Here is a 21671-nt window from a genome sequence, read left to right on the forward strand (position 1 = left end):
GATCCTGAGTGAAAATGCTTAGTACACAATACAGGAAAAACCTCTACAATCCTGAATTCTAGTTATTTTTTCTTAGCTCTATCTACTGATACGCCTAGAAAACAAGGACCAACCCAGGAGCAACGAGCATTGCTAGCACACAAATTACGGTTTTCAAAATACCATTTTACACTAAAAGAAACCAGGTTTTCTTAAGAGGAATCTCTGATTGCAGGTCCGGGGGCAAGACACGTACTGGATGAGCCTGGGACAGTGTGTCATGCCAGATAAGGAGGAAGGGGATATCAAAAGGACTCAGAAGTCAACTTGAAGGGACTTCCACCAGCCAAAGATGGGACATCTTTAAATTTCAAAAAGGGTAATTTCATCAATGGTCAGTGTTGGGAAGTGGGAAGTGAATGATTTCACCATGACTCTCAATGGTGAGAAAAGTCCTGAGCTTTGGTGGATAGAAGTTTTACTTTTTTTCTTTAATTTATGCTTTTTTGGGTTATGATCATGCTTAGAAAGACCAGCTTAAATCATAGTAAAGACTCAGGCATTTACACCCTGTCTTTCCTATATGAATTCTACCACTAGATGAAATATTCAAATATTCCAACTAATAAATGAAGAGAATGTATCCAGAGGGAAATATCATAGCTGCCCCCCACCCCATACACTACTAACCCTAAAAGTGCCAAAAAGTTGGTGAGAAGATAGCCATGTGTCCACTGCTCAGCATGATATACTCTATTTCATTGACTGAAGACCTGTAGGTTGTACAAAGAATCATCACTCTAAGTACCGCCAAGAAAACACAACGCTGAGGCTTGGGAATTGAAGATGCATTCCAACTTCAGAGACGTTCAAATGTGACAAAAGCGGCCTTTCATCAATCAAGAATGCCTCCTTCATGTCCTGAAAGTCTTAATTTGCTGCTTCTCAATTCTCAGATGTATACACAGAAAGACCAGTTTTATTACCCATCCTGCACCACTAAAAATTCAGGTAAAATAGTACATTATAGCAACAAAAATAAATGTGCACAATTCTCAAAATGTTAAGCAGTGCATGATTTTTACAAAAATCCATTATTTACCGTGACAGGATTGAAGATCACGATCTTATATGGCCTGTAACTTCCCCCTGTGAACATGTCTTCATTCGGATTTTCTAATCACATGTGCTGACATCAGCTCCTGATGACCCACAGAAGCCATTCTTCTGCAGCTGCTTCTCCTCCTGCCGCCCATCACCTTCCACTTTCAGGCCTCAGGCATCCTCAGCAAGGGCAGTGAGGAGAGCATGTACCACCAAAACCAGGTATCGGGGGTCTGCAAGCCTCTGGAATTACATGCAAAATGTTCCATCCACATCTACTTTCTATGGAAATCTGGGATTGCTGGTTAGTTTCCTTTTGAGTGTGGCCTGCCTGCCACCTGCCTGGCTTTGTCAGGTAGGGTGTAATCAATCATGATTATTATTATTTTTTTAAACATCTTTATTGGAGTATACTTGCTTTACAATGGTGTGTTAGTTTCTGCTTTATAACAAACTGAATCAGTTATACGTATACATATATCCCCACATCCCCTCCCTCTTGCATCTCCCTCCCACCCTCCCTATCCCACCCCTCTAGGTGGTCACAAAGCACCGAGCTGATCTCCCTGTGCTATGCGGCTGCTACCCACTAGCTATCTCTTTTACATTTGGTAGTGTATATATGTCCATGCCACTCTCTCACTTCGTCCCAGTTTACCCTTCCCCCCACCCCCCGTGTCCTCAAATCCATTCTCTACGTCTGCGTCTTTATTCCTGTCCTGCCCCTAGGTTCTTCAGAACCTTTTTTTTGATTCCATATATGTTAGCATATGGTATTTATTTTTCTCTTTCTGACTTTCTACACCTCACTACAAATAACTCAGTTTCATTTCTTTTTATGGCAGAGTAATATTCCATTGTATATATGTGTCACATCTTCTTGATCCATTCATCTGTCGATGGACACGTAGGTTGCTTCCATGTCCTGGCTATTGTAAATAGAGCTGCAATGAACTTTGTGGTACATGACTCTTTTTGAATTATGGTTTTCTCAGGGTATATGCCCAGTAGTGGGATTGCTGGGTCATATGGTAGTTCTATTTTTAGTTTTTTTTTAAGGAACCTCCATACTGTTCTCCATAGTGGCGGCATCAATTTACATTCCCACCAACAGTGCGAGAGGGTTCCCTTTTCTCCACACCCTCTCCAGCATTTACTGTTTGTAGATTTTTTGATGACGGCCATTCTGACTGGTGTGAGGTGACACCTCATTGTAGTTTAATCATGATTATTTTCTAAGATGCTTTTTCTTAAGTAAACATTTTGGTCAGAGGTTCACCTGTTGCGAATTGAACAACTTGATTCCAATCCTGAGTAAGGCGAGGGCAAGGGAGTGTCATGGTCAGATAAATGGCCTTGGGTGCTTGGGGGGTGCAGGTGGGGGTAGGGGGAATAAACAGTGAGGTCTCAGTTCACCTGAGGGTAACAGAAAGCCCTGATGCTAGTCAGCTGTGAGGCCCAGGACTGATGTCATGGTAGGCATGTCCTCTGGGGAATAAACTACTGAAAAGTCTATAATACTAGCACCCATTGCTACTTTATGTAAGAAAACACGCAAGTGGTACGGAGTCGATACACACAGATAAACTAGGACAAGTACAACACACGTATCTAACCCACGATCCTACGCTGGCATCAGCAAACTGGCCCACGGGACACACCTGGCCTGTCATCTGTTTTTGTACAATCTGTGTAAAATAGATTTTACATTTTAAATGTTTTTAAAAAATCAAAAATGACTATGGTGTGGCACATGAAAATTGAACGGAATTCAAATCTGTGTCCACACATAAGGTTTTACCGGAACACAGTCGTGCCCACTGGTTACATATCATCGATGGCTGCCTCTGTATTACACAATGGCAGAGATTCAACAGAGAGAGTACGGCCTACAGAGCCTAAAACATTTACTTATCTCTGGCCATTTACTGAAAACGTTTTCTAACCCTTGCCTCAGAGCTCAGGTTTAGCAAGCTCTCTGATAACTTTTTCATAAATAGAAGATAAAATCTGGATGTACAGCTGCAAAACATTCCATATTTATTACTCCGTTTATTGTAACTTTCAAAGCTGGAGTACTAGACATGCACAAGAATGCGAAATAGGAACCCAGATGGACAGTCTAATGTTTCCCGTTTGCTATTTCTCACTTTGCAAATTCCCTACATGGCGTGCATGCAAGGAGAGGAAAAACAACAATTACCCACCATGCTAGATTTAAAAGCATTTAATGACATAGCATATATTTAACAGAGAGGGCAAAAGTCGAGAGGTACAGGTCATAACGACTGAGCACCGGGCCTGAGTGACCACCTCCCTGCTCAGGCCCAGCCTCTGGAGTTCATTCCTATCAATGCCATTTTGATTGTGCAGTAAGATGAAAATTTGTCATTACAATCGTTACAGTGACAGAGAAATGCACACTATGTATCAAATAGCAAGGTAATGAAGCAAATTATAACACAGTGTGGCAACGCACAAGCAAGTAACCATTAGGGTAACAGGACTTTGTCCAGTAAATGCTTCAGTTCCACTTGTACACTTACCAATGATTTAAAGGGTTTATTATACATCTAGTTTTATTATACTTTGTACTAGAATTATCTCAAACATACAATATAATGTATTTCAGCAAAAAAAAAAAAAAAAATTGAAATTACAGATTATTTAAAACAGTATCAGTTTTCTATTCCTTCTTGGATCCTGACATTCTTAACCGTCGTCCAGGTTGATGCAGAAGAGCCGCATGTCGTGTGTTAGTAAGTGATGCCAGATACAAATGGTTTGGTCTGTAGAGTTAACAATGGAGCTGCGCTGTGGCTGCAGCGAGATCATAATACACAATCTGTTTATTCCAGGTTAGACCCATCGTGGGCACTTCTAATAGTCAAGACTCAAGGTAACCACTGGAATTAAATGGAAGAGAATGGTGTTGGGAACTTGGTACATTTTGTCTGTGGTGAGCACAGGAAATACTGTTTAAGCACCGCTGCCTTGCATACCAACAGCACTAGAGGCGGGTTATTTCCAACACAGCCTCACAAAATTGAGGAACAGTTTAAATATTGAGATCTAATCTATATAATTTCGTTTAAAAAAATCTGGTCTTCCCTCTGCACCTCAAGCTTTTTTGTAACTTGGAGATAAAGTGTTTAGGTGTATTTTCCCCACCCCACCCCACCCCGAGAAATGCTCTATAAATTAAAAGAAAAAAATCAACCACATTGAGGAACATTTAGGCACAGAGAGTAATGTGTTGGTTCTGAGCTTGCATGCTGGAATTTCACTGAAAAGGTTAAGAGAAGGGCAGGAGGTGACGGAAAGGAGTTCACTTCTTTTTGCCAAAAAGGCTGAACCTCTTTTCTTTGTCTTTCTCTTTGTCCTTCTCCCGTTTGCCGGGACTGGACTCGCTGGTGATGGTGACAACGCTGGTGGGCAAGGTCTGAGCCCGGCTGGATGCTGGCGTGCTCTGGGTGCTGGCGGACACCTCGTGTTTATCGGAGGAGATGGCAGAGGAGATGGCCTGGATCCATGTGTTCATTTCCTCCTGGATGAAGGAGGGGACACAGGTGAGACTCAACTAAGAGGGACGGGCACGAGATGCTCTTCAGTCCCCCTGGGTGACTGTGTGAGCCTCTGGGGGCTGGAAGGCTTGGGAACGGTGTTGTCTGCCTGAGAGGGGAAAGCAGTTCCCAAACGAACCTCTGCTTTGTCAGGACAGGAGTGAACATGATTGAACGCTCACCAGAATTCGGTTTACGGTACCTGAAGGTCCTCACTCTAGTATGTGGCCCTAACAAATGTGGACGAGCTGGAAGACGGGTCTACAGTAGGGTGTCAGGTCCCACCCTAGAAGGTGCTTTTTCTTTTCCTTTTTTAAACTGAAATATATTTGACCCATAACATTGTATAAATTTAACAGAAGTTGCTTTTTTCGAGTTTAAAGCCCTGCATACGTGTTGTTTCCCCATCGGCCGACCCTCTCTCCTCTCAAGGAGGAGCACAGCCATGCAATGGTTGGTCAAAGGCAGCGGGGCGCAGTGGGTGCAACGGGGAGGCTCCTGGCTGGGCTGCAGGATCCACACCCAGTGCTGGGACCTGCTCCCTGTGCTTCACCCACAGGTCTCCTCCGCGGACTTCAAGGGACCCTGCGCTAGCTCTCCTGCCGCGGCGGGAGGACGGCGAGATGACATTCACTGCCTCTGAGAAGATACAGGAGAACCGAACACCTGCCAGCGTTCATGACCGTGGAGGCCAGAGGACGGAAGCCACCACTGGATCATTACTTATGTGAAGAACACCATAAATAAAGCTCATCGGGCCACCAACACGTGCAAACTTCTAAGTATTTGAAAAAAAATGAAACTTAGAAACTTACATCGTCTTTGGCTTGGAAGAGGTACTCATTGCCGTCATTTAGTCTGTAATTTGAAGGAAGAAACTCAGTCACAATATAACTTAAGGAAAAAAAAAAAAAAATCCCCCAACTCTCATGTGGGATACAAGCAAGCCGCAGGAATCACACCAGAAATGCCCGTGAGAACCCTGCACACGTCGCCCACCGTGCCGGGGGCCTGCACGGGCCCAGCAGCCGCGCCCCGGGGCATCAAGAAGCCATATAATTGGGCCAATATGCACAGGTAACATGGGTGTTTCAATCACTGGAAGGATCCAAAAAGCTCCGAACATGTCAACACCTGGATCTGTTGTGGCAAAGACCACTGGGATGACCTATCACTGCTCTAAACTGAACACAGAAGAAAGCTCTTTAAAACTCACGGGCCCTCCTGAAATTCTGCCACTGGACTTACATCCGCCACATTAACAAATACCAGGCTTTCTGAACTGACACCCAGAAAAGTTCTCCTAGACTTCTCTTCTTATACACCTCTCAGAACAAGAGAAACTGCCCTGGCCGGGCTATCGCTGTGACACGGAGAGGACGCTGGCTGGGAGGGCCCCTCCTTCTCTGCTGCGTCCAGAGGAAGCGGGTGTTGCCGGTGCAGAGGAGGTAAATGCCCTCTGCCGATATCCCGACGCTCTGAAGCCGCATCAAGGAAGTACAAAGTGGGCGTGCAGCCAGGGTGGGTGCCAGGCTGGCCACGCCTGGTCTTACAGCGTGTAAAGCGTCCAGGTCCCTGGGGCCTGCCTCCAGTGCCCGTCCAGGGCTCAAAGAATCACCCCATTTGAACTGCTCTCATTTGCGGTCCTTGGCCTCGTCCAGCTGGCATGAGACACGTGTAACTGAGGACCAAAGTTTGCTTTTCAAATCCCAAAGCAACAGATCAAGTTAGTATCAGACTAAGTATCGTCCTAACCACTAACATGTTTGCTTTTCACGCTTTTAAAAGAAAAACGGATTTTTCTGCCCATTCCCAAGTACAAGCAGAACTTCAGAGCTTGGATCCACTCTGCTGGGAGTCGTATGTGTTGTACAGGGTAGAGACATTTGGAACTGAATGGTTCCAGAGGCATCCGGAACACCCGCTGGGTGAGTCAGGGGAGCACCCGCCTCTTCCTGTCTGTCTCCACCTGGCTCCGGGATGACTCACTCGACCCATCTCCAGATAAGTCATGAGCACAGAACAGCGTCTCCTGGGTCTGGATTAGCTGCAAAGACGGGGAAACTATTTTTCTAAGCTCCCCTTAAACTGTGCAAAGTGACTAGCTCACCTTGTCTCAGGAAACACTAAGTTCCAGCTTATAAAAAGGAAAGCTCCTTTTCTTCCATGTTCAGTTGTGCCGTTAACCGGCCACCGAGCCCAGAGATCCTAACCAAGACGTGTGCCTATCCAGTTTGTCACTTTGTCGGTGATTTTTTAAACGGCAGAGGAGAGGAATCAACGGATCACAGCATCTATCTAAGAAAACCAACCCCCAGAGTGAAAATAAACACACACCCACTCTCTGGCAACGCTCACCTTAGCTTGAACACGTGCTTCTTCTTTTTGTAATCAAGGGCCACTTCACAGATGGCTTCTTTCAAACTCACAGGGACCTCGCTGTGGTAGGGAATTCCGGAAGCAGCTGTCTTTGCATCTTTGTAGAAACCCATTTCTTGGTTATTTATGACACAGTAAACATTGTGCCAGGACCTGAGCAGTAAAAAAAAGGAACTTCAAGTTTCTGCTCCACACTCCCCTCAAGAACTAAGGGTCTGATTAACACGAAAACGATCCTCACACAACATGGCATGATCCCCTGTTAAAGGCCCTTCCTAAATCCTGCTAAAAATACGCAATGGAACAGAATTCCTCTGTGGACTCCCAAGACAAGACACGTACTGCTAGTGGCAGGTTTTTGAGGGCCACTTCTCACTCTGAGTTTGAAGAAAACCACAGTGCCCTCTTTCATTAAATAAAGGTACTCTTGGCTCTGACGGGAAAGACTTTTGCTGGTGTTTGGTACACTCGTGTGGTAACAGGGTACAGGCCAAGCTCCTTACTGGAAACATGCCTGTCCTTAAGCAGCTCTTCCACCTCAGCTTCATTCTGTAATGAAGTGGCCTGGCAACGTGACAGGGAGGGGGAGGCAGACCCAGGGCCACTAGCACTTATGGTACACTGGCTGAATTAGAAAAAGGTAGCCTTTCCCCCAGGGTATGGCAAACTGTCCTAATATACTGCCTTTATTAGAACAAGACACTTTACTGCCACCTGCCTGTATTAACAAATAAATCTATAATGTCCCCAATGTGGATGGCAGCTCTTAGATGGGATTCCCTTGTACAGTGTACAACCTGTACAACTGTACATGGTGGTTCCAGGCAGTTTGGTTTACTGGTTAAGCACACAGGCTGTGGAGTCAGATGAGTTTTACCCTAGCTGTGCCATTTACTAAGTTACTACACAGAGTGAGCTTTCTTAACCTCCCAGAGCCTCAGTTTCTTCATTTGTAAAATGGAGATAATACAAGTAGGGCTACTGGGAGATAACGAGTATAAAGACTGATATGGAGATAAGGTAGGGGAAATGGTGAATGTCTTAAAACATCCCTCAGGAGGGAAACAACAGTGAAATCATTTCACTCTAGGGAAGACTACCCCCCCTCAATCTAGCAATATTCCTTCTCAGGAGGAACTACTAAGGCCTCTTCTTGCTGTTCCCACACACACTTAACTCTTCCTTCTCTCGGTGAATAAAAAAAGCACACTACTCCCACTTCCCAACATCAGTCCCGAGAAGGATGTAATGCCCGGGAAGCTACAGAACAAATCAGCCACATAAACACACACTCCCCTTTCGATCAAGAGTGGCCCACCTCCACCTCTTAATGGGCCGACTTCCCCCGGGACCGCCTCAGCCTCCGTGCTGTTACCTGCTTGAGGCCTTCTTATTGTGGGCCTCCCACTCGTGCTTCCGATTCAGGAAGCCTTCCATCTGGGCCAAAGGCGTCTCCTGGGTCCTGGCCGGCAAGGTGGCAGCGCTCTGGGCCGGGAGGGCAGTCTTGGCTTTGCGCTCGGAGGTGGGAGAGGGGATGGGGCTGGACTCTTTCGAGCTTGTCCTCTGTTCTGCAGCGCCATTGACCATTTCGCTCGTGTCCACCGTTTCTGCCATCTAGGGACAGCGGAGAGGCCGTTCAGCTAACCCCGTGAGCCCCGGGGGTGACCACATACGCTCTGACTCGCACACGTGGCTGTGTATAAATGCCTGGCACAGATCGAGGCAGTACAGTAAAACCATTGCACATCCCACAAAGCCAGCTGGACACCAAGGACATTAGAAGGTGGGAATGGATTAATACCCGCCCGTTTACGGGGAAATGAGAAAAGCGAAATGCCAGGATGAGTTTTACTGCACTCTGTTCCTCTGATCAATCCATTTTCTCTAATAGAACTCAGATCATTTCCTCTTATGGTTACTTTAAAACAAAAGGACAACAGTTAACAATCACACATATTAAATATGAGAGAGTGGACGTTATACAGCAGCCACCTTACAACCAAGGACGCCACCAGAAGGGCTGGAAGTTGAAGCGAAAGGGCATTCACAAACAGATGGATAGACAACTCTATCAGTACTACACGGCATTCCCCCAAAGTCAGACAAGAAAGACCTTTGGTTTCTGAAAATGCTCTTCGGCTCTCCTCCCACCACCCCTCGACACATCGTCATAAACACATGCAGAAATTAGGACGGCAATCATGCATTTCACATCTACCATCCCCGTTAGACTTTGGAACTTAAGAGCTGGAAGGAAATGAGGCAAGTCAACGAACATCAATTTAACCACATCTGCCGAAGTTGTATCGTGAGTGGGTTGTAGTTTGTGTTAAAGGAGCTGGAAAAGCCAATCACAGTCACTCAACACCACACAGCTATTTACCCCCAAACAAAGACAGAACCAGGGCCTTCCCCATCACGTGCTGGTTGATCACGGTGCCTTGCTGCACTGAGACGAGAAAGCCCAGACAGCCAGGCTTCCAGCGGCTCTGACCCTTCGGGCTGGAGACGTCTTCGGGAGCTGTTCCTTCCCAAGCTCATTTATATTGTAACCCTCATGGCTTTTCGGCTTGGGAAATGCAGTAGGGTCTCCATTCATTATCGCTTTCAGCCTGTGTGCCATCAACTGTGTACCATGAACTGAAGCGGTCCCTGGCTGATACACCCAGGGTGCGGGATTAGCGAGTGACTAAAGCTGGGTGTGGCTGATGCTTTAGTGGATTACGGACAACCTGCACCCTTCGTACACGGACAAACATGGAGGTGTCAACGGCACGCTCATCAGATACGTCCCCCACCTCTGCTGCCCAGAACCAGGTGACAGCAAAATTAGCAGCAACGACCTCAGCAGGATCAAGGGGAGACTGGCCACCACCGCTTGAACATCCGATATGTCAACTCCCAGAAACTGGGATGTCTCTGTTGGGCCTTATCTAAGTGGTGGGCTGGGAGTCAAGTTTATACTCTGTCTATACAAACGATCACTGTCTGCAGCGGGGGGTTAAGGTAAGACTAGAGGCTACGCACTTGAAGGGTGTCTGTGATTAGAACCCTTTATCCACACAGCAACGTGGAAAAAGGATTCTATGGGTAGAAAGGCACAGGGAGGAGATGCATGGTGATCATCCTGGCCTTGCAAGTGACAGCCTGTCAACCAGTGCTTATAAGAAATATGCTATTTAAATATCTCTCTTGCCTTTCCCTTTTAAAGGAGAGACAAAGGGGAAATAGTAACCAAAAAAACAAAACCCCCGAGTCAAAAGTAAGTGAGTGGATTTTAAGGTTGACACATCTGTTCTAGTGTGAGATTTCAGGAAACTTCTGGTTGGGAGGAAGTATGAGATCGGTCTGGAAGGCCTATGCCAGGCATGAGTCCAGGGAGACATGGGGTTAGTGTCTATAGAAACCAGGTTAAACAAAAAAAAATTAGTGCTGCAGGTGTGACTCAAAAACTGCTAGTGACAGCAGTGACCTGGATAGAGGAATGTTTACTGGAAAAAGGCTAAAATTTATCACACTTGGTCAAACTTCAAGGTAGGTGACGGCCAGGGGAAGCCCCTTCTGGGGGAAGTTCTGCAGCAAAAATTTTTTTCTTTAGAGTTAGAAGGAAAGAGAAAACCCCAAACCAGTATGCAGAGATAATTAATGTTTATGCAAATGAATCACTAACCAAGAAAACAAGGAAAATAAAAGGAACAAAATGAATTTTAATGGACATGTGCTTAAGCATGCCAACAGACAACACGCCACTAGAGACAAACATCAAAAGCAAATCGTAGTGCTGTGACCAAACAGTGGGTACATGTGGATACACCCCTACCCCCACCCCACGTTGCTTCTCTTTAGCGATTAGTGGCTGCGTACACCTGAGAATATTTCAATCAGGAGGTGAACATAAATGCAACGTGACAACTAGTAGCACAAGGGACACCTGATTGGTTTTCTAAGTGCAAGAAGCAACACTATTTTCAAGTTCATTAACTTGAGTCTCTGCACCGTAACTCAGAAGAATGAAAAGAGCTTTTCTTCTTCTGATACAATCCAATTACAATTAAAAATTTGTCTGGCAAGCTACAATTTAAAAATCTAGATAAAAATAGGCATAAGAACAAATGCCAAAAGCATCACAGCACTCCTTTCCTGTGTGCTTATGTGGCTTTGTTTTGTTTTGTTTTGTTTTGTTTTTGGTCTTCTGAATACGAAAGGCATAAAATTGGGTATTAGTCCTCATGATACAAAATTTAAACATATATATATGGACACACCACATATATACATATAGATCAATGACACATATCATTTGGAGCCAGAAACACACGTCAGGGCTCCCTAATCACCAAAGATAAAGCAGTAGTTTCTTTTCTAAAATGAATTTTGGTGTGTTTTAAGGCAGAGACCCAATAATGGTGCATACTACTCCCAGAACATAAGAAGCTTGGCATCTATCTATATACCCATCTACGGTCGCAAGTAGATAGATATGTACATAGAAATGAGGAAACAACAAACAAGATGCTATATGATGTTATCCTGACAAAAGAAAAAAAAAAGACATGCATCATGAAATGAAAAGACAAATTAGACTTAACTCATGGAGAACACATATCAAAACAGGTTTTCTGATTCCGCTAACATCTAAATATGGCAAATGAGCAAGTGGATGTCTCACAAGGCTTTGATGTAATATGGGCTTGGTTTGGTGAACAGAATTTCTGTTAAAACATTTTCAAATCCCTGCTGGTGGTCTGATAAATGTCATCCTAAACGACTCTTTATTAGAGAGCGTCACAAAAGGTCAGAAGAAAACGAAAAATGAATCAGAAGATCTATACAAGACATACAACGGAGTTTCTGTCTACAGAGACACTGGAGGACTTCTGGAGCCTGGAGGCAGGCAACAGCTCCTGGGGTGGTTCCCCCAAGTGCGTCGTTCAAGTAATCAGGGTGAACCATAATGGCTTTTGTTCCATGTGTTTGAAAAATTTAAACAGTTTGACACCCTGAAGTCATCAACTGAACGGAGAGGCGTGGAAGTCTGGTAGGCAGGTTTCCCCAAAGGGCCGAGAAGCGCTGCCACACCTGCCACATCCCACGTCCCGGCGGTGCCGACAGTGACCCAGACAGAGGTGGTGGCAGCAGTCAGTGGGCCCCTGACTCCTGAGGCTGGCTGCATTATCTGCTGCAAGCGAGCCTACAATTCTCAGTTCAGGACTTGGCAGAAAAAAATAAAGAGAGGACCTGGTTTGTAAAAAAGTAATAAATGATCCGAGGGTCTCAAAACCGTTCAGATTCTGCGCCTAAAGTTTAAAAAACCCTCCCAAGTAGATTCAACTTTTTTTTTTTTTAAATCATTTTCAATAAATGAATGCATCCTTCATGGAATGTTACACAGCTGACTCTAGGTTTTAATCTTAGTACTGGAAGTCTCCCTCCTCAATTCCTAGTGAACTACTGCAGGTTAATAACTCTGTAAAGGGGGCTACGTATAGTGCAGGACTGCACCCTGTTAGTATAACTGGATGTGTCATACCTGTCAGATTCTAGTTTTCTTCTTCATTTTGCTGTAATCTCATTTAATTTCAATTACTCACGTAAGGCTTTCGCTGCAAAATCTTAATAAAGTAAAAAGCTCACGATAAATAAACAAAAAATACGTATGTTGCTTTCAGGCAACTGAGCATCCATCAGTTAAAAAACTCAAATAAACATGAATTAAATGCAAACAAATATGAAACCAAGGAAGGCTATGAATTAAGTAAAATTTTTAACACTGTGGGTGAAGTGGAAGCCAAAAGGTCAAACCAACAGGATTTGGAAAGAGTGGTTCTTGACAAATGGTAGCGAACTTCACAGTCCAGACCACGGCTGGTCACTGGCTGTCCGTCTGCTATTAAAGTTTTTGTAGTTTTGGTAGGTTTGAGAGCGGTAACTAACCCGTGGAGATCCCTGTTCAGCCGGCAAACCATTCTGGGAAACTTGCTCTCCTTTTGAAGTATCCCTGTTGGGGAAGGGGGAGAAAGAAGACAGAGGAGAGAAGAGGAGGAAAGGGGGAAGGAAGGAGGGGAGGGGAGGGGGGAAGAAAAGAGGAGGAGAAAGAGAAGAAGACGGGGGAGAACACAAGTCAACTTTATTAGAGCCCCTCTCTCAGGAAAACATATGCAGCCCTCTTTCACATGACGTGATTTCTTTCTAAAAACTCTTTTAAATGTTTCAAATTGACTCTAGATAGAGAGTAAGACCACAGGCATCCCTGCCCATAAAGGTGGCATTCAGGGTTGTCATGGAGCTTGGACCCCAGCTAAATAATCAGCCTTTCAGAAATACAGAGTAATTTCTGCCCGTCGTGTGAAAGTCACCCAGAACTTTCAGAAAGCATCACCACACAATCACTGGCCTGAAATCTGGGTAGTTCACTCCATCCATTTACTCATGTGGAAATTCTAAGTGTGTGTGTGTGTGTGTGTGTGTGTGTGTGTGTGTGTGTACACACATGTGCACAGCAGAGATGGCTGCTGTCGACATTCCACTTCCGCTACCAACATAGCAACGTGACTGTGGACAAGTCACTGTCCTCAAATATTATCCAGGGGTGACTGTACAGAGAGAGAGTCTCAGGAGTCTTCGGAAGTGACTAACAGGAAGGGCACATCAGCACGGGCTTAGAAAGTGTGCTCCCTAAACCTCTCTCGTCACTGAATCTGAGACTGAAGTGGGCGGGCTGCCCGTGACTCACCACTGCTGCTGGGACTCGGTCTCCTCGGAAACCTTCGAGCTCGGCTCAGGAGAAGGCGGCCGCCTCTTCCTCTCCTCTTCCTCTTGCTGTCTGCGCACTTCCAGTAGCTCCAACTGAGGGAGAATACGCTGATGTGTGGCAGAGCCCCGGACTCTGCCTCTTTTAAGGAGAGGGCTCCAGGCAAACCCTCCTCTCTGAGTGGTCTACGCTGGATCACGCGGGACAACCAGAAGCTCTAACATCCTAAGCAAAATCTCGTTCAGGTCATAAGAACTGCAGCTACAACCTCAAACCACAGGAAACAGAGGTCTGAGTGATGAAACAGATCCATTCCATGGGCTGGCAGAAGCCCTGTGAGTTGTGTGTGCCCCTGGGACATCGGGTTTAGTTTCTAAATGAACTCTGCAGCTCTCAACTTTGCTGAGGAAGAAAGCACCTGAGCATGAGGGTCCGTGCTGGACTTCTCATCAGCGATCAGACAAACACCACTGAGTTAGAGCTGCAATAATTCCCACAGAGGCTTCTTGTGCTGCGGTAGGGATTCAGGTTCAGCCAAGCCCCAATAACACATTAAAAAAAGCCACGAAACAAGACTAACTGGAACTAAGCCATTTCATGAGCAATATGCATGTACCAGAAGTATTCCGTTTTAACACACGTGTACAGGTACATTTTAGATGCCCACAACTGTAGAAATCGGGAAGCACACCATAAAGAATCAGCTTTCCACCAGGAGTGCAAGTGTCTTGGGAGAGAAAACACCAGTGAGCAAGGCCTATTCTAAGGCCTTTATTTTGGCAGAAGAGATTACCAGGACTGGGGAGAGTTTTCAGTGGTCTAAGATCGAGCTACTAGTGCTTGATGGGAATTCTAATCCTGAAATCGGAAGAAAACTGTAAGGCTATGCTCCACGGCTTCTGTGAGATACAGGAAGAAAAGTAGATCAAAAGAGAAAAGCAAATCCCAATCGATCAATTCCCAGACAGGAAGTGACCACAGACCTAGGTGCCCAGCAAGTGGTTGAGGGGGCAGGAGTCCTGGACCATCTCCCCATGTCCTGTACCAAGAGAAACACCAACTCCAGGAAGATCCTTACTGCTTTTAAAATCAGAGCAATGACCTGAGCTCCCTAGCCTAGAAGGTGAGCAGGAAGGAGAGGCTGCCCACGGGAACCACGGCAGAGCACCCCGGCTCCCAGGGCCCACTTACTGTCGTCAGCCTTTCCAGGGCGGAGAACCTCTCGTCCCAGGTCGCTGCAGACTTTTCAAAAGCCTCGTGGCGCTTGATGAGCTTCTCCACCTCGTCCACGCTCTGGCCTATTTCTCGGCTGGAGAGGTAGGGCTCCTGTCCGAGCAGCCAGGCCTCGGCCACACTGGCGTCCCTTGAGAACTGATGGACCTCCAAGACTGCACAGGGAGCCAAGAGTGAGTGTGGAGGGCAGGGTGACTCGGCAGCTCAGGGTGGCGCTGCCCTCTGCTGGCAGCTGCCGGCACAACCAGCTTACAGTCTAGTCTAGACCTGCCCTGTCCACATAAACGTCATGTGAGCCACACGTGTACAACTTTAACCTTCCCAGCAGCCACATTAAAAACAGGTGAAGTTGATTTCAAATGCATATTTTAGACCACCTGATATAACTGTTATTTCAACACGTAATCAGTATAAAAGTTAACTGAGTTGTGTTACATCTTTTTTTTCTTCTGTCTTTGAAATCCGACATGTATTTTATACTTGGAGCACATCTTAATTTGGACCAGCCATGTTGCAAGTTCTGAAGAGCCCCATGTGGGCAGTGGCTACTATACGGCCATGCAGGGCCAGGAGGTATGCTCTGCTCACTCAGCCCTACTTCAGTGAGGTAAGCCTCAGAGCCCTGAAGAACTCACAGTCTACACATAACCAGATTACTCTTGATGGGAGAGCCATTCACCAATCACCCTTTCTCGGGTGGAAGTGCTATGCTTTACTTTGGGGGGTTGAGAGGCAGGGAAGGATCTGGAAGCAGTATGGAAAGTAGGGACAGTATGGGCTAAGGCTTCTGCTTTATTCGTTCTGTCCCTCCACACGTGAGGAAACACAGCATGACCTCCACCCACTGCAGCTGTGAGAAGGCAGGCCAGACCTCCGCTCTGCCTGTGCTATGGCTGGCATTTTCATTATACCTTAAGCAGCAAAGGTTGGGGTCATTCAGGTAAGAAAAAGACTGCGGGCAGCACTGGTGTCACCCTGGCGGCCTCCAACACGGCACAAGAAGATGCCCCCACTGCTCGAGAAACTTGTTACCTCAGCAGGAATGCCCAGCATGCACCCTGGTGCCTAGTTCACAGTGGAGTGTAATCTGGGTTTTGCTGAACTGAACTGAACTGAACCTGCCCTGGGAGCTGGCAAAATTTACAGACCAAATCCTCATCCAAAGAATGATCAAAAGTGGGATCTCTTTTTCAAAAGAATTGAGATGCCTCCACTAGGTCTCTTACACACCTTTCAGAAAAGGCCCCTTGGATTCTGCTTCTAGAAAGCACTCCTGGTGCCTGAGAATAAGGTTATATAATATAAGGACAGAGCCCGGAGCCCCAAACACAGAATGGCAAAGTATGGTAAATAATGCTTCAGTTGGGCTACCTTTGCAGTTCATACCAATCATAAATGCTATTCCCAATACTGTATATTATAAACTCTGTGTTAGCTCACATATTCCCTTTATAAAATGAGATTAAAAATAGAATCTACCTCAGAGGGTTATTGTGGGAAGTCAATAAAGAAAAACATATAAAACACTTAGAATAATGCCTGGTTCACTGCAAAATCTTTATCGTTGTTAGCTGTCATAAGACCTAACAAGCCAACTTTCCATCTTCTTGACTCCACAGTAACAACTCTTCTTTAAGATAACTGGAGGAGAAGGGGCTCCTGTCTGCACTCTCCCAGAGGGATGCCACATCCTGTCGTCCCCATACTGTTCCTACACACTCAGACCCCGCTCACAACACTGAGGTCAATCATGAGATGAAAGATAATGAATATGTCACAGGGAACTACTTAAAAATACTTATTAGCAGGAAATGGTGAAATAGGACATTAAAAAAGCAGCATTCAGAAAGACTCCAAAAATCATTAAGAGATAACATCATATCAAATCAATTAAAGCAGGTAAATAAACTGGCTTGCTTTCAGTGGGGACCCAAAAAGAGCAGAGAGATTAGGTACATCCTTACTCAGTCTTAACCATTCCCATCGGTCTTCCCACTTGTCAATCATTTCTTTCCTCTTTTCCGTCAACTGCAGTAACTTCTCCTTGATCTGTGAGAAGAGAGGACCCCAAGGACATCTTAATAGAGTAGATCACATCCTCCTAGTCTGCCCCTTGATGGGCCGCTTCATAGAAGAAAAACACTTTTTATGTAGAGACCACCACTAAGGCAGGAAAGATCTAAGGACTGCTCAGTCGATCTGCGTACTGGGAGAGGAGAGGAAAGCATGGCGACGTTCCTTCCAGAAGGGGCTGGGAGGAAGGCCGGGCTCCACCCAAAGCTGCTCTGTCGTGAGGAGGCCTACAATGCACTGAGCCCCCTCCAGACTCTGGGGCTCCCTGTGGCGAACACACTCAAGTTAAGAGCGGGGGGCGGCGAGAGGGGCAAAGCCCTGAGCTCTCGGAGGCCTCACACTGATAACCACTCACCTCTGTGTCACCAGCCTCCCAACTCGACTTAGCAACCATCCACTAAAGAGCAAACAGATCTAGGGCACAGGTGACAGAGAAGGGGTGGCACCTTCGAGAACTGATGGAGGAGGTGAGAGAGGACGAACCCTTGACCAGAGGCCCTCAAAAATTGTCTTCTGTGCCATGGATTGATTGGCTCTACACCTAGAGACTTGCCTGTCTTATTCTACACATACAGGAAAGAAGCAAGGAGCTCTGAAACACATATAAGTGTGTGCATGTGCGTGTGTGTGAATGTAAGCACAGATTTCTGTGTGTGTCTATATATGCCCACACACACATACACACACAAGTGTGTATACTCATACGCTCACAAGAGTGAGTCACTGTACATCTGAACACCAGCTGCGCTCACCCCAGGGGCCCCAAAGCGAAGCGGCATCCTACCTCCTCTGATGCGTAGTGCTTCCTCGCCAGCAGCGATTTCCCAAGTTCAATGCAGGTCGTGAAACTGTCATTACGAGCATCGATTTCAGCTTTGATACCTTGATGATTATTCATTAATAGTTCAACAGAGGACACATCCCTAAAATTACACAAACGATACTTCCTTTAGGAGACCAAGCTTTTCAAATAAACATGTAGGTTTCAAAACACGTAATTAATTTGAAGGAAACTGGCGGCACGGTATCTGATTCACAGTCTGAGCCCAGGCAGGGTCACTGAGCTGCAGCACAACGATGGTGTAACTCAGGCACAGCTTCACAACCTAACGCTGAGAATACGGCTACTTTTATTTTTGTGTGTGCGCTTAAACAATTTTTCTAGGTGGAGACCAGAAAAACCACTGGATCTCTGTTCAACCTTTTACTTTGAAATGCACTTCAGACTCTTCAAGAAGGTACAGGTGTCCCCAGTTGTACCCCAGTGAGTTAGGTGCCCAAGGTTCAGGACGTGTGTGTTCTAAAGAGCAGCAAATACTGTCTCCTTATTTAGACCTGAAGACACACAGAGCAGGAACCAGCCGAGCAATCAGCGACTGGCAGAGCCGTGAGAACGTCTCATCCATCAAAACCGACTGACTGGGAAGCCCTGACCTAAGGAAACACAACTGCCTCATGTATATAATAACCGTATTTCTTCTTTTGGGGCACAGTCCATTCCTCAGTTACGGTGAGGGCTGGAGCCAGCAGTGGGGAACAGGAGGCTATATATGTCCCTGCTTGTACACCCACTAGCTCCTCTTCACCGCTTTGCATGAAACATGGCCAAAGAGAAGACACAGAACAAATACTAAATACAAATCCCGAGACACCATTAAAGCAGATGCTGAGTGTAAGAGGCACCTTTAGTAATATGTCTGAAAAGGGATAGAGTGGTTTTTGATCTGACAGACATAGAAAAAGAACTCAGAAAAGCCATCTCATGCCAGCGGTGAGGTAGAGCTAGTCCAGTCCCAGGTATGCGGCTGATTTGAGGCACGAGGCCCACAGATGAGAGCAGGAGGGCCTGGGTGAACGTGGACCCAGGGGACAGGGTCGGGGAGAAATGGGGAGGGCTCCACAGGGCTCGACTACACTGGGCCCCTCATTCCCTGACAACCGTGTGCAGGAGACAAGTGGAACAGCGGTGGCGCCCCCAAAACCCCTCCCCGCCCCCGCTCTGGCCTCGAAGCTCTGGGGCAGGGCCCAGCCGGGAGGCTGGCAGCGTTACCGTGGCTTCTCCTGGGCTTCGATCTGCCGGATGACATCCTCCATCCACAGCATGAGGTCGCGCACCATGCTGAAGAAGCGGAACTTGTCCCCCGTGTCCACCAGCCGCACCCTGCGGCCCTCGCAGGCGTCCAGCAGGGCCTTCCAGGCTTCCAGGACCTCGTTCTCCCGCTTCTGGATGTCCTCGGCCTTGTCGCCCGCATAGGCGGCCTGGAGGCGGGCTGCATCCTCCTGCAGCTGTCTCACCTGTGAAGCCGCCAGGAGACGAGACGGCTCAGAGCTGGGCCTCCGCGCCACCACCCGGCCTCCTGCTCCCCCCTCTGCACACCATTCTGCCTTCGCGCTGATGGGAGCCCTGGTCGGGAAAGGTCCCCGGAGGTGGCCCAGGATGTGAAGACGGCACAGAAACACACGGTATGCACCCAGATACAATAAAGGATAAACACCTAATCTGCTCCTGCATGGTACAGACATTGTTTTTTTAATCAGGAATGAGAAACTGCCATCAAGAACTCATTTTGAAAACACCTTTTCCATTAGCTATGTGATGTTGCTGTTGAAAACAATGTATGTATCACCCGTAAGAGCTCCCACAACGGCACATTCCAACGTGAAAAACAAAAAAGCAGCATTTAATGTAGTTAAAAATGCTGATGCCAAAGAAGGTAAAATCTTAACCAGCCAAACTTCAATAAAAACTCTGGAGAACAAGAAACGCCAATGAGTCATACGAAAATATGCTACATGGAGATACTGTAATTTGTCATCTCCTAGATGGCAAAAAATCAAGCTTGATGATGTATATGTCAGTGAGCTGATTCACTGCTGATGGGACAAAAGGTTACAGCTCCTACAAGCAGGCACAGGCAGTACCCACCAAACTTATAAATGCGTGTGCCTTTTGATTTTATGATTCCACTTTGGGGAATTTATCCTACATATACTCTTGCACTTTTAGGAAATGAAATACACATAAGGTTATTTATTGCACCAATGTCTGTAAATGCAAAAGACTGAAAATAAAGTATCTGTTCATCCATGAGGGACTGGTTAAATGACAATGGCACATTCATACAGCAGGCTCCCATGCAGTCATGAAAAAGAATGCGGAAGGGCTCTGTGTACTCATATGAGAAGTACTCCAAGATGACGGCTATGTAGAGAAAGCAAAGCCCAGAGAGTGTACATGATATCAATACTTTCTGAGTAAAAAGGGGGAAAAAAACAAGAAACGGCTTTCACCTTTTTGTTGGGGGAGAGGGTGGTGGTGGAGGGCAGATACACCTTTACAAGAGAAACTAATAACCGTGGCTTATTTTGTAATTTCCTTCTCTTATGTTTTATATAAAGTACGTATTAGTAATGCCATACTCGTGCACAACATCTAATTTAAAATATACACGTATGGGGAGCGCACACTCAATCTTCATTTACTGATCAAAGTCTGAAGACAACAGCCATCCTGAATGACAGCAGCCTTCAGAGGTCCGTGAGGGGAGTATGTGGACAAACATCACGGGGGGGATGGACACTGGGGCTTGCGGGGAGGTGTACCGACCCTGATCACTCAAAAGGCTCTAGGTGGTGGTAGGTAAGGAAAACAAATTTCTGCAAGAGATGCAAAGAAGAATCAATGGGGTTTGGTTTCCCTGGTGATTTGATTCCCATATCCTAAGAGACTTTTGGAAACATTCTTTAAATATGGCTCAGGTATTAACTCAAATGACAATAAGCAAGCTCCTAGGAAATTATTTGAAAAGCTTATCTCCTATATGACTAACCAAATCTTTCCAAACAAGTTAAAAAAAAAAAAAAGAAAATTTCCTGGGCCTCTAGCTGTTTTCAATTTGTTCTCACAACAACAAACAAGGTAGATGAGGAGAGCAAAAGCAGAAATTCCCGCTAGAATTAACTACTGCTTTGAGGAGTCACTGCAGACCATCATCAGGTTCCCTTATGTCCACTCTTCCTGCACAGAATGGAGGATGGTGGCGGGTCAGCTGGCATTAAGAGTAAAGCAGCCAAGGAGGAAACGCCATCAGCTTCTGGAGGCTGCACCGGGAGCCCTCCCTTCTGCTCTAATTGCAGGAGGGGCATGCATACTTTTTTGGCTGAAATGGCCTGGCCCAGCGGGTATGGTGAGGTGCAGACTATCAGGCTTGACGGAACAGATTCCTGCCCTGGACGTTCCTGCATCTCTCTGAGCCTCACAAAGTGAAGGGATTTAATGAAAAAAAAAAAATGAAGGAGCAACTCTACCATCTCTGGAGTCTCCTGAAGTTCTAAAAGTAAATGATTTTACAGGTGCAGAGGAAAGACCTGCTGCTAATAAGACTTCCAGGCATTCCAGAAGTTCTCTTAAGCTTTTTAAAAACTGTAACAATACACACTGCAGTCCTTAAAGCATTAGGGAACCGAAGCTTAGGAAGGAAATTAAACTTGCAGCGATACAGCGTGACAGGCTCAATTCAAGCCAGGGTCGGCCCTTCTCTGGTGGCCATGCTCTAAGTGCACGGCTCAGGATCCTTACGCGCTCACGT

General features: G+C 46.1%; 1 protein-coding gene across 4 annotated transcripts in view; it reads right to left on the reverse strand.

The window, feature by feature from the left end:
* Nucleotides 1–3295: 3295 nt before the first annotated feature.
* Nucleotides 3296–21671, reverse strand: part of SPTBN1 (spectrin beta, non-erythrocytic 1) — a 194132-nt gene continuing 175756 nt past the window's right edge. For all 4 annotated transcript variants that reach the window (XM_082426220.1, XM_082426221.1, XM_082426222.1 and 1 more), the window contains 10 exons: nucleotides 19133–19377; nucleotides 17867–18005; nucleotides 16974–17058; nucleotides 14968–15164; nucleotides 13759–13871; nucleotides 12960–13023; nucleotides 8401–8639; nucleotides 7005–7178; nucleotides 5462–5504; nucleotides 3296–4630 (listed from right to left, as the gene is read on the reverse strand). In XM_082426220.1, coding sequence (XP_082282346.1) covers nucleotides 4412–4630; nucleotides 5462–5504; nucleotides 7005–7178; nucleotides 8401–8639; nucleotides 12960–13023; nucleotides 13759–13871; nucleotides 14968–15164; nucleotides 16974–17058; nucleotides 17867–18005; nucleotides 19133–19377 — 1518 coding nt within the window. In that variant the 3' untranslated portion in view covers nucleotides 3296–4411. The remainder of the gene's footprint in view (nucleotides 4631–5461; nucleotides 5505–7004; nucleotides 7179–8400; nucleotides 8640–12959; nucleotides 13024–13758; nucleotides 13872–14967; nucleotides 15165–16973; nucleotides 17059–17866; nucleotides 18006–19132; nucleotides 19378–21671) is intronic.

Source organism: Balaenoptera physalus (assembly GCF_965194825.1).
Source record: "Balaenoptera physalus genome assembly, chromosome: 15".
NCBI lineage: Eukaryota > Metazoa > Chordata > Mammalia > Artiodactyla > Balaenopteridae > Balaenoptera > Balaenoptera physalus.